We start from the raw sequence: 17,456 nt of genomic DNA on the forward strand, positions 1-17,456 counted from the left end.
CTCCATGTTGTACATTACATAGTCCTGACTTCTTCTCTCTCCCCTCTACCCACTGCTATATACACACATAATATGATGGATTCTCTGTTGTTAAACCCATTTTCTACCAGCTGGACATTTTATATTGGTAGATAGTGAGTAGGTGTCCCGCACATCAAGGTGTGGCCTACAGTAGGTCCAGACTGAGACTGCCATTTACTATCATACAGCAGGTCTTGACTTGATGTGTGGCTCCTGGGACACCTAGTCACCCTCTACCATTTACTAGTTACCTTGAGGGGGGAATTGTAAGATCCTCAGAGACAAAGCTGCCTGATGTGGGCGGAGTCCTGGTTTAGGGGAACCAATCTGCTGATGTCTATTAATAATCTTTGTATTTCTATTTTAGTAGATGGACGGGAGATGAGGAAAACCTCAGAGGATTGTCTCACTTTGTCTCCAGACTGTAAAGTAGAAGATGAGGACATCACACAGTATAGTCCAGGAGAAAACCTGGCTTCCTCAAATGTCCATTCGGCACCACACAGTGTAGATGGACCATCGTATTCCTCTTATCCTGAGGAACCTCAGACTGTGAGGGAAAGCGCCGGACCATCGTATTCCTCTTATCCTAAGGAACCTCAGACTGTGAGGGACAGTGCCGGACCATCGTATTCCACTTATCCTGAGGAACCTCAGACTGTGAGGGACAGTGCCGGACCATCGTATTCCTCTTATCCTGAGGAACCTCAGACTGTGAGGGACAGTGCCGGACCATCGTATTCCTCTTATCCTGAGGAACCTCAGACTGTGAGGGACAGTGCCGGACCATCATATTCCTCTTATCATGAGGAACCTCAGACGGTGAGGGACAGTGCCGCACCATCGTATTCCTCCTATCCTGAAGAACCTCAGACTGTGAGGGACAGTGCCGGACCATCGTATTCCTCTTATCCTGAGGAACCTCAGACTGTGAGTGACGGTGCCAAACCATCGTATTCCTCTTATCCTGAGGAACCTCAGACTGTGAGGGATGGTGCCGGCTTTCCAACAGATAAGAGGTTTTCCTGTACTGAGTGCGGGAAGTGTTTCCGTAATAAAGCCCGTCTTAATGAGCATAAAAGATCTCACAGGGTAGAGAAGCCATATTCTTGTGCTGAGTGCGGGAAAAGTTTCTGTTCTAAATATGGTCTCAATTTGCATAAAAGATCTCACACAGGTGAGAAACCTTTTCCCTGTCCTGAGTGTGGGAAATCTTTTTCACAGAAGTCTGATCCTTACATACATCAGAGATCTCACACAGGGGAGAAGCCGTTTTCCTGTCCTGAGTGCGGGAAATGTTTTTCACAGAAGTCCAATCTTTACAAACATCAGAGGTCTCACACGGGGGAAAAGCCATTTTCATGCCCTAAGTGTGGGGAATGTTTTTCACGGAAGTCTTATCTTCTCACACATCAGAGATCTCACACGGGGGAGAAGCCATATTCCTGTCCTGAGTGCGGAAAATGTTTTTCACGGCAATCTCTTCTTCACACACATCAGAGATCTCACACGGGGGAAAAGCCATATTCCTGTCCTGAGTGCGGGAAATGTTTTTCAGATAAGTCCAATCTTTACACACATCAAAGATCTCACACGGGGGAGAAGCCGTATTCCTGTCCTGAGTGCGGGAAATGTTTTTCAGATAAGTCCAATCTTTACACACATCAGAGATCTCACACGGGGGAGAAGCCGTATTCCTGTCCTAAATGCAGGAAATGTTTTTCAGAGACCTCCCATCTTTACACACATCAGAGATCTCACACTGGGGAGAAGCCGTATTCTTGTCCTGAATGTGAGAAATGTTTTTCAGATAAGTCCTCTCTTTCCAAACATCAGCGATCTCACATGGGAGAGAAGCCGCTTTCCTGTCCTGAGTGAGGGAATTGTTCCTCACTGAAGTCCTGTCTTCCTGTACATCTGGGATCCCACACAACTGTCGAGCTGTATGAGTGCCTTGAGTGTGGGAAATGTCTTCTATATGAATGTTGCTGGACATGTGGGGAAGAAGCACACCCTGATATACACTTCAGATATACTCCATGGCTGATCTTCCTCATGTAAGAAACAATTGATAAGGAGATTAGAGATGATCAGAGACATGGATGAAGTGTTGTACCGTGTTGGCTTTTCATTGGCTGAGTAAATTTTGGGGTGTAGAGTGGTAAGTAGAGCAGTGAAATGAAGGAATCGCCTTCCAAATGTCTTGCTTGTCTGTGTGACTGTTACTGATAATGATATAGCGGGTTACAGAGCTAGAAGCTGTGAGATCCCATATATCTTTATCAGTAAACTTTAAACAGACAAGACAGAAATTCTGAAGTTGATGTCCTTCATTTCAAGGCTCTACTTACCAGTGGTGACCCCGAAGCGTGTCTCTCTGTCTTCATTCCATCCTTCTCCCATCCCCCAACAGGAGGGAAGGAGAACTCGGAGATAAACTAGGTGAGAACTTCTTTCCTTTGCTCCTGTGTGGGTTTGGGTGGCATGGCGGAGTGCGGCACGAGAGGTAACACCGCTTGTCTTTATATTTCTACATATCTTGTCTGGGTGGAGGTTATTGGTTGGAAAATATTTATACTGTTTGATTTTCTCTAAATAATTTCTGTTATGTGTGGTTTGATGAAGTGATTGGCTCAATAGTTACCACTTCACTTACATGTTTAGTTTTTATAAAATAGATGACCAAATATGACAAGCATTCATTCATGCATGAAAAATGTTGGTCTTATTTTATTTCATTCAGTGATTTCCTATGATCATTGGGTCCATCTAGTGACCATAATGCGGTATTGAACTATTTTTCCTGATTGAGGTATTTAGGAACTAATACCTTATTATGGCCACTAGTTGGAGCTGACGATTATAGGAAATCACGGTGTTTATTAGAATATGGGCAGAATTTGTCACGGCTGGACACATGCTTGTCACACTCACCCAATATATTCTTTGCATAGACCCCCCTTAGTTTCCTATGTCGGATGGGGGTCATACAAATCCCTGAGATCATACCCATGTATTTATGAGTACAGTACACATTGAAGAACATAAATACCAGAGCTGTTTTTGCATTATTTTTGCACACATGATAGAATGCAGATTTTGGCCCTGAAGATTAGATAAAACCCCCAAACATAAATTTTCTGAAAGCAGAGGCCCTGGAGAATAAAATGGTGGTAATTGTTAAGGTGTTCCTCGTACACAAATGTCACCTTCATATCCGGGTTTATTTTCTCCTTTCCCCCATTTTCTATGGTGTGATCTTTTCTACAATGCTTTGTTATAATAATGTAACACGTTGTGTATTGTATTGTACACAAATTATTACCGACTCCGCCTCCACATTCCAGACAAGTCATTTTCCTGACCAATTGGATTTCTTCCTTTACCATTTTATTCATTTTTTTTTTTTTGCACTCTTGTTAAAATTAAAATTAGAATAAAAAATATATTGAACAAAAAAAAATTGTGTGTGTCGGTGCAATGATGACAGACTACATAGGTGACACTTCCATATACAGCCCAAGGAAGTGACAAGGACCCCCTAGGAACCTTTGGAGGAACCCTGGCTGAGAAAGGCTGGACTAGGCAGTCATATATTATTATTATTATACAGGATTTATAAAGCGCCAACAGTTTGCGCAGGCTCTACAATGTTAGGGCAAACAGTGAAATTACAATAAAATTCAATGCAGGAGGAATCAGGGGACCCTGCTCTTTAGAGCTTACAATCTAGGAGGGAGGGTCAAGTGATACAAAAGGTAATAACTGTGGGGGGATGGGCTGATAGAGAAAATAAAAGTACAGTTGTTAGGTGGGGAGCAGAATAGGCTTCTCTGAAGAGATGATTTTTCAGAGAACACCAAAAGGTGGATAGAGTAAGAGATAGTCGGACAGATTCGGGTAGGGAGTTCCATGGGATAGGAGAGGCTCGGGAGAAGTCCTGGAGGTGGGAGCAAGGTGACAAGGAAACTAGAAAGCAAGAAATATTGGGAGGATCGAAGAGGATGATTTGGTTGGAATATTGAGACCAGGTTAGTGATGTAGCTGGGGGCCGAGTTGTGGATGGCTTTGTAAGTTACCGTTAGTATTTCTAATTTAAATTTGTTGGGTAAGTGGCAGCCAATGAAGGGATTGGTAGAGAGGGGTAGCAGATGCTGAGCGCTTTGTAAGGTGGAGAAGTCCAGCAGCAGCATTCATGAGGGACTGAAGGAGAGATAGCCAATGTAAAGGTAAGCCAATGAGGAGGGAGTTGCAGTAGTCCAGGCGAGAGATAAGGATGGGCAAATGGTTCGCGACGGGCATAAGTTTGGCTTGAACATCATCTGTTTGGGTGTTTGCCGAACACCCGAAATTTCTCTGTGCTTGTTTTTCTTTTTGTTATTATTAATTTTTCATTTTTGATACTATCAATGCAAATAGTTTTTTTTTTTTTTTTACAAAATATCATTTTTAAAGGAGCAGTGATTTAAATCATGGTTAAAGTGGAAAAAAAAAAAAGAAAAATTCCTTTAAATATAGAGCCTGGGGGGTCCCCTTAGTCTGCCTGTAAAGTGGTGTATCTGATCTGTGTATAGAACCTACTGCAGCAAAACTGACATTTATAAAGAAGAAATTACATTTAAATTGATTTTCCCGGCCATTGACGGCAATATAAATAATAAAATAAAAACAATGGTGGGGGTCCCCCCTCGGTCCATACCAGGGCCTTTGAAATCCCCACAATCATTCTCTGTGACTTCAACATTCCAGTTACTACAAACACTTCTGCTACTTCTAAATGTTTTAATCTAACCTCCTCATTTGGCCTGAAGCAATGGATAGAGGCTTCTACTCACTCTGGTGGCAACACCCTCAGCCTTGTATTCTCCCATCAATGCACTCCATGCAACCTCTCCAACAATCCTCTCCCTCTCTCTAAACACCACTAGGGATGGGCGAGCGGTTTGGACTGAGCGGCCCGAAATGGCCCCTTCGGGTGTTCGTAAAACACCCGAATTTTCTGTGTGCTCTGCGTTTCTTCTATTTATTTTACTATTTACATCCCGCCGAGTGTACAGTCAATGGGTGTTAAGAAGCGAGGCTGGGGGGGCGTGGCTTGCGCGCGATCTGGAATGGACGCCTGAGCGGTGAGCTCCCAGTACCCGGCCGACAATCACCTCAGCGACGGGGAACCACAGCATCAGCCCGCATTGAAAATACTCGTATCCGCTGCCCTACACACCCCGAGTGATGGCCAGCCGCAAAATAAAAGACGGGAGAGGCCCTAAGAAGCTCACGGCTTTCTTCTTTAAGCCGCCCTCACAGTCTGGAGGATTCCAAAATGGCGCCGGCGCGCTCTCTGATCCCGGCGGCCCCGCGGCCTACACTGACTTGCCTGATGCGGCTCCGTTGCCGGCGGAGCCCACACCTCTCACAGCGATGCCGGACTCCTCTCCTACATCCCCGGTTACCAGAAGCCCTGAAAAGTCCCGGATGCGCATGGATCCGACAGATCTCTCTGACCCCGCAGTGAGTAACTCCTTTGCCTCTATGCTCCCAATGAATGAACTACAATCCTCCATTGCTGCCTTCCCTACCACAGGTCAGCCTGTCCTAGACACCACGATGAAGAACATGCTCATAACATTTCAATCTTCCCTGATGGCTAATCTCACCACAATTATGCATAGGTTCTCATGTGAAATGAGAGGTGTGGGGCAAAGAGTGTCACGAATTGAGCACAGCATGGAAGAATGCACTGAAACAGTGAACGAACTGGTGGATGCCTATACTGACCAGAAGGAAGATACTGAATGGATAAAACATAAGCTGGCAGATCTTGAAGATCGCTCTCGCCGCAACAATGTTAAGTTGCGAGGCATTCCAGAAACTGTTCCACCTGCCGAACTCTTACAATATGCTTCTTCTATGTTTTCCACAATGGTGCCTGAATTAACCCCCATAGAATTGACGATCGACAGGATCCACAGGATCCCCAAACCGCGCCACCTTGAGGATTCAGTTCCTAGAGATGTTTTACTACGCCTACACTTCTACCCTGCTAAGGAAAAAATTTTGCAGGTTTCTAGGCAGATGGGCACGCTCCCAGCACCGTATGCAGATGTGCAACTGTACGCGGATCTGTCCCAACACACGCTACAGCAAAGGCGGCAACTGAAGACACTCACTAAGGCTCTTTACAACCATAAGATCACCTACAAATGGCGCCACCCCGCAACGCTGCTCGTCACCTACAATGGGATACCCCACACCATTTCCACTATTGAAGGGGGCATGAAACTCCTTCACTCTTGGGGAATTATACCGGATCCTCCTCAAGGCTACCACGACGGAGCGAGAAACCCGCACTCATCGCGCCCGGGGGGCCCCCAGGGGCAACAACGGCAGAAATACCGTCCGTGAGTTTTTCAGCTTCCCCTGCCTCACTACTACTTAGCCCGGCCGGGCTACTACTTGTTGTTCTCCTCTGATTTTTGGACAATCCTTGTTCACCTCGGTGAATGACCCCCACCTTTTGTCGGTAAGCCCACCAAGGGATAAATCTTACTGACTTCAGTTCACCAGTTACTTTTCTGATCCACCGCTTGTTGATCATTACCAGTTTTTCTCCACACCCATACGAGCCTGCGCATTTGTTGTGCTCCTACTCTCGCTTGGCTGTGGTTTTTGTTCTTTTTCCTTTGTTTTTCTTTTTTGTATCTCTGTTGTTTTTGTGTTTCCAGCACAGCATCTTCCTCCGGCAGCTGCAGCAACACTAGGACCACAGGACAGTAAGTGCACGTCACCACCTCTTGGAGTGCTCCTCACTCTTTCCGGATAGTGATAGCGACGGACGGGCGTTCTCATCCCACATCACTACAACACTCAAGGTACCGACTGTTCTGTTAACTCGGATCTCCACTACTTCTTTGTTGTACGTGTAGCTCACAGGCCATGTCTTTTACTGTCCTCTCTTTGAACGCTAGAGGTCTTAATCACCCCGCAAAACGGACCTCTCTGTGGTCTACAGCCAATTCCCTAAAATGCGACATTATATGTGTACAGGAGACGCACTTTTCTCAGTCAGCAACACCTAAATGCAGCCATGTACAATTCCCTGTTCTCTACATGGCTTCTGGGAAGAAGAAGCGTAAAGGTGTCCTAATAGCTATCAAGCAATCCTTGGCCTTCCAGCACCATGAAGCAATACTGGATACTAAAGGTCGCTTTATTATTCTTCGATGCTCTATTGACAATAGGAATTACACCATAGTCAATCTTTACGCTCCCAACAACCACCAGTTGCCCTTTATCCGCTCAGTTGTGGGTAAAGCAAAGTCCCTACACTGGGGTAATCTACTTATCTGTGGAGACTTTAATTTGGTTCCTGACAGCGTTCTGGACTCATCTGCCTCTCCCAAGAGGCACAATGCATCCCTTTCCAAGTACTTGTGGGATAACGATCTATTTGACGTGTGGAGGTGCTGTCACGCGGAGGAGAGAGACTATTCTTATCTCTCCCCCCGTCACGGCACCTACTCACGCATTGACCTGTGTGTTACCGATAAGCATTTGTTGGAACATGTTTCTGCTGCAGAGCTCCACACGGCCACCTGGTCGGACCACTCTCCACTCACGATCTCAATACATTGTGGCCCCCCTACCCAATCTGCCTATGTGTGGCGACTTCCTAACCATCTGTTGACCAACCCATCTTATGCCACTGAAATCCAGTCTCATCTAACCAATTTCGTGGCCGAAAATTGCCTTCCTGACTCCGATCCGTTGGTCGTGTGGAACGCTCATAAAGCAGTCCTAAGGGGTGTGTTTCTCCAATTGGGGGCTAGGGACAGGAAGAGGAGGACGCAGCACTTAGACGAATTAACCACCAAGCTGTCTTCCCTAGACTCAAAAAACAAACAGGACCCTTCCCCGACTTTGCAATCGCAAATTTTTGCACTCAGACAAGACCTTAGGACCCTTCTGCTAGAGAAACATAGCTATTTTCTTAAAAAGCGGAAAGCTACCACCTACTCGACAGGCAACAAGGCTACCAAGGCCATGGCCACTCGCATTAAGGGACAGCGTCTTAAGTCTAGAATAGCCTACATGTTTCACCCCAAAACAAAAGACAAACTCCTCAAACCCAACCTCATAGCTAATGCCTTTAGCTCGTATTATGAATCATTGTACAACCTTAAGGACGACCAAACAACACACCAACCTTCTCCTTCTGCCATTCATGACTTCCTGGCCCATATCAATTTGCCCTCGATACCTCCCCAGGCCACGGAATATATTAATAGACCATTCACAGACATGGAAATTGAAGAGGCTATCGCCCTTCTCCCTAATTTAAAATCACCGGGACCTGACGGGTATTCGGCCGAATACTATAAACTTTTTCGAGACACCTTGACCCCCCTCTTAAGTAAAGTTTTTAACTCTGCTGCCTCCTCCTCCGCCTTCCCGACAGAGATGTTAAGCGCCTTAATTGTGACTCTTCCAAAACCGGGTAAAACGCCCGACCTACCACAAAACTTTAGGCCCATTTCCCTTTTGAACCTGGACGTAAAAATTTACGCTAAAGTTATAGCCAATAGACTTGTGAATCTTCTCCCCACTATCATCCATAAAGATCAATCAGGTTTTACCAAGGGTAGGCAGGCCTCGGACGCTACGAGACGAGTAATTAATGCTATCCACCATGCGGGGCTCTGTGGAACGCCTTCTCTGCTCCTATCCTTGGACGCGGAGAAGGCGTTCGACAGGGTCCATTGGGGATTTCTTTCGGCGGTCCTACAGAAATTCGGGTTCCAGGGATTCATCCATGATGCCATTATGGCCTTATATTCCACGCCTTCTGCATTAGTCCGTACGACAGACGCGATATCCACCCCATTCACCATCTCCAATGGTACTAGACAGGGTTGTCCCCTCTCACCCCTGATCTTCAATATGATCATGGAAACATTGGCAGAACATATTAGGTCCAATCCCAAAATTTCGGGCATACACATGGCGGACCAACAGCATAAAATCAGCCTCTTTGCCGATGACGTAATCCTAATGGTTACGGACCCCTCTAATTCCCTTCAGGAAATTCAAGGGATGCTGAAATGGTTTGGGGAGGTTTCCCTCTACAAGGTAAATGAATCTAAATCTAACATATTGGGAATAGGCATTAATGCTACAATAAGTAACCTTCTCCAGCAACAGTTCCCGTATACATGGGCAGACCACAGTATCACCTACCTGGGTGTGCAACTTACAGCATCTACTAAAACGCTCTTTAAACATAACTTTATCCCAGCACGAACCGCGCTACAAGCCAATCTTAAGCAGTTAGCATCCTTCGAATTTTCGTGGTTGGGCAAGCTAGCGGCTTTCAAAATGATGTACCTCCCCCAACTTCTATACCTATTCAGGACTCTCCCTATACCAATTCCTAAGCAGTACTTTAAATCTCTCCAATCTCTATTGTCTACATATATCTGGCAGGGGAAAAAGCCCCGATGTGCACATGCTAAGCTGACCAAACATAGATCAGTGGGGGGAGCCGGTTATGTTGATATTTCAGACTATTATCTGTCATCGGTCCTGACTCCGTTGCAGGATTGGTTTAAACCGACCCCCTCCACTTTGTGGGGCATTATGGAAGCCACCTACTGCACAGGACGGAGTCTGTCTGATTGGCTCTTGGCGAAGACTCTGAATGACAAAGTGCCATCTTACTTACCCCCGTTTATGATCGCTGCAGCTAGGGCTTGGAAAGTACTTGTAACGCAGGAAACTCCTTCTTCCCTCCGAACCCCTCTTAAGATCCCTTTGACAGCCCTCCATTCACTCATGGACCAAATCTGTCTTGCGGACTGGCAGAAGAAAGGCATTACCCATATTGGAGACCTATACCATGGCTCCAAATTTATTCCCTTTGGTACCCTGCAGACCAAATTTAATTTGCCCGGTACTGCTCTCTTTTCATACATGCGAGTGTCTCACTACCTGAATACCCATCCACCTTGGCCACAATTCATCCATCATCACGCTTGGGTATTCCTCACTGATAAAAGTCCTCTTACCAAAAAAGGCATAACCACTTTCTATAACCTTTTACACCATAAAATGGCTTTCTCCAAGACTGCATCGCATCTCCTTTGGGAACGTGACCTGGGCGCTCAGTTTACGGACGCACAATGGCTTCAGGCTATAAGATCCGTATACTCGGCCACCAGCTGCTCTAATTTGTGGGAACTGACTATTAAAATCTCTCTTCGCTGGTACCTAACACCTTCTAGGCTTCGCAACTTTGGCCCCCAACATGATGGCAAATGCTGGCGATTGTGTGGACACGACGGCACATTATTGCATGTTTTGTGGCAATGCCCGCACCTCACCCAATACTGGAAAACCGTATTTGACATTATTTCTACAATCACCCTTGTTACTGTTTTACCTTCACCGGGCCTGGCTCTCCTGAGTATCGGCATAGGACAGATTCCCAAACAGTTTAGACACACCGTGACCCATGTTCTTCTTGCGGCCAGACTAAATATAACACGCTCTTGGAAACAGGAACTCCCACCTACAATCCCTGGAGTTATTGACCTTATTAATTTACACTGCACGTATGAACGTGCTCTTTCTCTTAAACACCACTCTGTACACAAAGTGTCCAACCAATGGCAACCTTGGATTAATTGGTTTGAACATTTGACGGTCCAGTCTTCCCCTTGAAGTCTTACCTAGTTCCTAGTGTGATTAAGTTCTGACTAACTGTTGGAGGGATTTTTCCTCCTTCCCCCTCCACGCTTGGGCACAGTATTGCTCCCCTTTGGGGGTGGCCAGGTGTGGAGTGGGCTCCGAGTCCCCACTAATAGGGTGATCCTTGATGAGGACGTCTAACCCTTTATCATCTTTTTACTTTGGTTTACTAGAGGGTGGTGTACTATGTATACGGAGTTATCCTGATCTGAAGAATTAATTCTCACAATATGTGCCTTACTGCCTGTGCTGTTTGCAACTTAATTTTGCTGACTGTCTGCCATATTTCTCGTTTTGCTTCTAGCTTCATACAATCCTGGTTATCACTGTACTTCTTGTACTTTCTGTATAATGCTATTTTAATTGCTGTGTGCTATCGCATACCTATTCCTTGTATGTTTCGTATTTCTCATGTTATTGAAAATTCAATAAAAACATTTATGAAAAAAAAAAAAGAAGCGAGGCTGGGAAACCGGCCACGGTGTCCTTAACAACAAATTGAGTCATCAGCTGTCAATGGGCTTGTCGACAGCTGAATGTAAAAAAATAATTGTTGGCAAAAAATGGGGAAAAAAACGGAGCGGGGTTCCCATCGTCTATACCAGGCCCCATCCATACCAGGCCAAAAAAAGGCTGCATGCTTGGATAAGGGTCTGGTTTAGATTTTGAGGGCTTCCCTGCAGACAGCGGAATGTAAAAAAATAATTGTTGCCAAAAAAAAAAAAAATGGGGAAAAAAACGGCACGTGGTCCCCATCGTCTATACCAGGCCCCATCTATACCAGGCCCAAAAAAGGCTGCATGATTGGATAAGGGTCTGGTTTAGATTTTGAGGGGAAACCCCATGCAACTTTTTTTTAAATGGTGTATCTTCCCCCCCAAAATCCATACCAGACCCTTATCCAAACACACAGCCTTGCAGGCCAGGACAGGGATGAGGACAAGCGAATGCCCCCCAAACTATACCAGGCCACATGCCCTCAACACGGGGGGCTGCTTTGGGGCAGGGGGGTCTGCAGGGGGCTTATCAGAATCTGGAAGCCCCCTTGAAAAAGGGGGCCCCCAGATCCTGACCCTCATTTACCAAAAAAAGTGTCAAAAATAAAGACATGAGACAGTTTTTGACAGTTCCTTTATTAAAAAAATAAAAGAAAAAACACTGTCCCCTGATGTAGATCCATCGTCAATCACAACAACCGCTGCACTGCCGACCCAAAAAAATAAAAAAAACCTCCGCCCATGAGGAAGGCTGACTGTCGAATGCCTGCTCCGCTGGGTGACAGTTTTTAAAAAGGTAAGGGGCAGAGCCACCTGGAGATGTCACCTGGTGGTCCTGCCCCTTATGATGTCACCGATCCAGCATGCACCAGTCAGTTACATCACAAGGGGGCAGGTCACCAGATGATGTCACCAGGTGGCCCTGCTCCTTACCTTTTTAAGAACTGTCAGACTGTCATTCCTTGATGGTGGAGTGTTTTTTTTTTGGGGGTCCAAAGGTCCAGTGGGCGTTGTGAATGACAATTAATCTACATCGGGGGAACAATGTTTTTTTATTTTTTCTATAAAAGGAATTGTGAAAAGCGGCTCATAGCCTCATTTATTTTTACAATGTACCCCAAACTCATTCACATAGGAGGGCAGGATCTGGGGGCCCCCTTGTTAAAGGTGGCTTCATGATTCTGATAAGCCCCCTGCCTGCAGACCCCCATAACCACAGGCCAAGGTTGTGGGGAAGAGGCCCTTGTCCCCATCAACATAGGAACAAGGTGCTTTGGGGCGGGGAGCCGAGCCCCCCCTGCCCCAAAGCACCCCCCATGTTGTGGGTATGTAGCCTGGTATGATTCAGGTGGGGGCACTCGCTTGTCCCCCCCTTTCCTGACCTGCCAGGCTGCATGCTCGGATAAGGGTCAGGTATAGATTTTGGGGGGACCTCATGCCATTTGTTTTTTACATTTTGGCATGGATTTCCCCTTAAAATTCATGCCAGACCCAAAGGGCCTGGTATAAATTTTGGGGGACCCCACGCCGATTTTTTTCTTGCCGGCAAATGTTTATTTTTTTTGACATTCTGCTGTCAGTGGGGAAGCCCACTGACAGCTTATGACTCATTCGTTGTTAGGGATGCAGTGGCCGGCTTCCCAATTTAGCTTTTTAACAAACTATTGACTGTGCACTCGGCGGGATATAAATAGTAAAAGAAATGAAAACACTGAGTGCACAGAAAATTTGGGTGAATGGTGAAGTTATCCTCCACCCAAACTGTTCGCCTATCCCTAGTGGTGTTTAGAGGGAGGGAGAGGATTGTTGGAGAGGATGCATGGAGTGTATAGGTGGGAGAATACAAGACTGAGGGTGTTGCCACCAGAGTGAGTAGAAGCCTCTATCCATTGTGTACCCATTTCTTCAGGTTAAATGAGGAGCTTAGACTGAGAAGTTTGGAAGTAGCAGAAATGTTCGTAGTAATAGGGATGTTGAAGTCGCTGAGAATGATTGTGGGGATTTCAGAAGAGAGAAAGTAGGGCAGCCAGGCAGAGAAGTCATCAAGGAAAGGTAATACCGGTCCAGCGGGCCGATAGATCACAGAAATTCTAGAGGAGATTGGAGAAAATAGACGTATACAGTGAGCTTCAAATGATGAGAGGGAGGAAGAACCTGGAAGGTGCTCTGTGAGGATAGGAGGATTCCCACTCCACTTCCCTTGTGTTCCCTAGGTCTAGGTTTACACCTACTTCATTCATCGTATTGTGTTTATCAATAAATGAAGTAAACTGATCCATGTGCAAATTCATATACAACATAAAGTGCTTTGTGCTCAAGATGCTGTTACTTGCAGATCAACTGCTTCCACTTTACACCTACTTCATTAATCTTATAATATTTTCTATAAAGTAAAAACCTGTGCAAATTCATGTAATCATACAATATTTTTTGCTTAATATAGTGTTCTCTGCAAGTCCACTGCTTCCACATTGCATCTACTTCAACAAAGTTCTATTACTCCAAAAAAGTACACAAATGAATGAAAAGTTGATAAGGTGTGAAAGTGCTCCGTGCTATAAAACTGTGCCAGCTGTAGTGTAGCCACGCCTTCTTCCACCTCTTACACACGTGATGGTTGAGGACGCCCTCTTAGTAGTGCTTCACCACTCACCAGAGCAATATAACTCCCAGCTTTTCAGCTACCAGAGTCACAAACATCCTTCACACTCTCCTCACCTCCGATGGCAAAGGAACTGGATCCTCCGCGCTCACTCCTGCAAGTCTGCTGCGCTTTCTGTCAGTCTCCCTCCTAGACTCGGCTTCCTCCTCCGACCGCTGTTCCAGCAGGAGCTCCGCCTCTTCATACAGACTCAGGGAGGAGAGAAAGGGGAAGGATATACAGTACATACACACACAGCACAAGGCCGTGTTCACACTACCAGACGGTTCTCAGGGCTGCAGTTCCTCTGAGCTCCACAAGGTGGAGATATTACTTCTACCAAGACAGGAAGTCTCTATGGAATACAGACAGGAAGTGATGTCAGGTACAGAGGACATTCCATAGAACGTAGAGGGAGACACTGCAGGATCTGGTGGCAGAGGAGGTAATGCATAGATTAACCCCTTCAGGGAGGATCAGTTGATGAATAATATATCTTGCTTCCAAAGCTGACCATACATGGATGGAAATGTTACCGATCCCTGCTGAACCAGCTGAATTTCCATGTATCTATGGTCACCTTAAGTGACTTACTCCCCTCCCCCTCATTATAAGTCATGCTGAGATAATCTGCCATTGGCTGAGCAATTTTCTCATTTGTCTCTGAGCTCCTTCTTGTTTTCCTCGTCCTGCCTGTTGTTTCCTTGGATTGATTTTCTGTGTAGTGACCCCGGCTTCATCTCTTGGATGCGCTCGTCTGTTGCTTGTCCTGACCTTTATCCTGATTTCTGGATCTCCCCCTCATCTCTCCTCCATATTTTCTTATACAACCTTTCTCCACACCTGCAGTGACCCTGGGGGGGGGGGGGGTGGAAACTTGGCACCAGCATGCAGCAAAATCCATCCCCACCATTAGGAGTTCTGGAGAAAATTGTCTGCAATTTTCACTCCGTTCCTCCGCACGTCACCTGCTCACATGAGAGATTACTTTCACACATTCCTGATAGATTTCTGTATGGTAAAGTTCACTCTTCAGTTTAGGAAAGGTAGGACACACCCAGGAACGATAATTTGGTTTGCACAGGAGGCTCATATGGAGGGCCTCTCAAATCTCCCCATCCAATTAGTCTAGATGTCCTATGACATCACACTGACCTCACAGCTCCTCCTCTAAATGTCCCTCAATCTGGCTTTTTTTCTGATGCTCTTAGGATGTGGGCAGACCCTTGGCATCCTCACTTACAAAGTGGGACTGTTGGTCCTGCATTGTATGTAATGATGTCAAAATGCCTGCAGCAAACTTTTAACCTGCGTAGTGTGGGGGGTCCTGTGTGGGTAAATTATACCTCAGTGGCTCAGTGGGGCTTTTAAAAAATGGAGACCTGAATTGCGAGGTGAGGATTCATGGAAAATCATTTGAATTTACTATTTGTGTTCATATCTAGAGTTTTCCTGCTGTGAAATTTGGTGATCATATGACCATCACATTGCCTCCACCTCCCTCCCTGATAGAATAGAGAAATACAAAGAAGATTCTAGAAGTCACCAGAGAGATCATGGAGGGGAGTAACAGACAAGGGATGTCTCTGGATGGTGACTGTATCATTGTGTGTGTCAGGTTCCTATAAGGTGTCAGGATGTCACTGTCTATTTCTCCATGTAGGAGTGGGAGTATTTAGAAGGACACAAGGATCTCTACAAGGACGTCATGATGGAGAATCAGCCGCCCCTCACATCACCGGGTAAGAGGAGACTTTATTGTAAAGGAGAGAGCAGTACGGAGGATCCACCTAGATCCCCCATCATCTGATAAACACATAGAAACAATGTATTCAGTCAGTGTGTGTGTTTCCTACAGATGGATCCAGTAATGGGAACCCACCAGAGAGAAGTCCCCGTCCTCTGTATTCCCGGGATTCCACACAGGAAGGTCACACCATCCCTCACCATCATCAGGTAGAAGATCGACAATTATTGTTCTGATTAATACACTGCATGTTTGTTACAATGAATGTATTTTTAGATTTTTGAGAGTGGAAACCTCGGGGATGATAATATTGATGTTAAAGAAGAGTATAAAGACAAGGAGGAGTATGGAGTTATGGAGGAGTTTTTAGAAGGACACAAGGCTATGATGGAGCCATCTAATACCAGGAACCCACCAGAGAGATGTCCCCGTCCTCTGTATTCCCGGGATTCCACACAGGAAGATCACACCATCCCTCACCATCATCAGGTAGATGGGGAGCAATCACTGATAATATCATTAGGATCTGTACATTATCTGCATTGTTACCATTGATGTCATTTTTATTATATATTCAGTGTGGAAATCTGAGAGATTCTAAAGTTGAAGTTAACCACTTTACCACCGGAGGATTTTGCTGTCTTTGTCCAGGCCACTTTTTGCGATTCGGCGCTGTGCGACTTCAACTGACAATTGCGCGGTCGTGCGACGCCGTACCCAAACGAAATTTACGTCCTTTTTTTCCCACAAACAGAGCTTTCTTTTGGTGGTATTTGATCACCTGTGCGATTTTTACTTTTTGCGCTATAAACAAAAAAAGAGCATTTATTTTGAAAAAATAACAATATTTTTAACATTTTTTTATATGAAATTCCCCCCAAAAAAAGATGTAAAAACCAATTTTTTAAAAAATTTTTGGCCAATTTGTTTTCTGCTACCTATGTTTGGTAAAAAAAATCGCAATAAGCGTATTTTGATTGGTTTGCGCAAAAGTTATTGCGTTTACTAACAAAGGGAAAGATTTCTGTCATTTTTGGTGTTTTTTTTTTTAACGCGTAATGGCGGCGATCTGCGATTTTTTTTTTTTTGTGGGACTGCGACATTGCGGCGGACAGATCGGACCCTTGACTGACATTTTTGACACTTTTGGGGGTACCAGTGACATTACTGCAGTAATCAGTGCTATATATATGCACTGTTACTGTAAAAATGACACTGGCAGGGAAGGGGTTAATTTTATTGGAGAGGGAGGGGTAATGTATGCCAGGTGCTTACTGACGTGTAGGGGGGGAGGTGACTGAGTGAGTCATGGACAGATCGGATGTCCAGCTATGCTGAACAGTCCGATCTGTCACTCCCTGTCACTATGGAGATCCGTCCGCTTGTGTTTACACAGGCGGGCGGATCTCCACACTAGATCCCCGGCGATCGGGGCAGAGCAGCGGCGATCGCCGCTGCTCCTCCCCTGGCCCGACTCCCGCTGTGAATGAAAACAGCGGGAGCGAGCCTCCGGCGGCGCGCAAGCGCCGCCCAGAAGGGGGAGTGTCTGACGACGTTAATACTACGTCGTCAGACGATAACGAGCCACTCTGCCGCAGTAGTATTACTGTGAGCAGACGTAAAGTGGTTAAAGAAGAGATAAAAGAGGAGGATGATGAGGATGGGGCGATGAAGGAGTCAGAGTTTCTAGAAGAATACAAAGATCTGTACCAGGACACCATGGTGGAGGCCTCCAACTACAGAAACCCACCAGAGAGATGTCCCCGTCCTCTGTATTCCCGGGATTCCACAGAGGAAGATCACACCA

The 17,456-nt window shown here is 45.7% G+C and overlaps 2 protein-coding genes across 2 annotated transcripts in view; one reads left to right on the forward strand and one right to left on the reverse strand.

Moving 5' to 3' along the window:
• LOC309550260 (uncharacterized protein) overlaps window positions 1-17,456 on the reverse strand; it is a gene marked incomplete at both ends in the record, with an annotated part of 1,652,360 nt that overhangs the window by 645,247 nt on the left and 989,657 nt on the right. The window lies entirely within an intron of this gene.
• Window positions 1-17,456, forward strand: part of LOC309549829 (uncharacterized protein) — a gene marked incomplete at both ends in the record, with an annotated part of 54,906 nt that overhangs the window by 2,368 nt on the left and 35,082 nt on the right. Inside the window, one exon of the mRNA XM_082250330.1 lies at window positions 1,057-1,796. Within this exon, the coding sequence (XP_082106456.1) occupies window positions 1,057-1,796 (740 nt within the window). The remainder of the gene's footprint in view (window positions 1-1,056; window positions 1,797-17,456) is intronic.

Source organism: Pelophylax lessonae (assembly GCF_965119305.1).
Source record: "Pelophylax lessonae genome assembly, chromosome: 3".
Taxonomy (NCBI): Eukaryota; Metazoa; Chordata; class Amphibia; order Anura; family Ranidae; genus Pelophylax; species Pelophylax lessonae.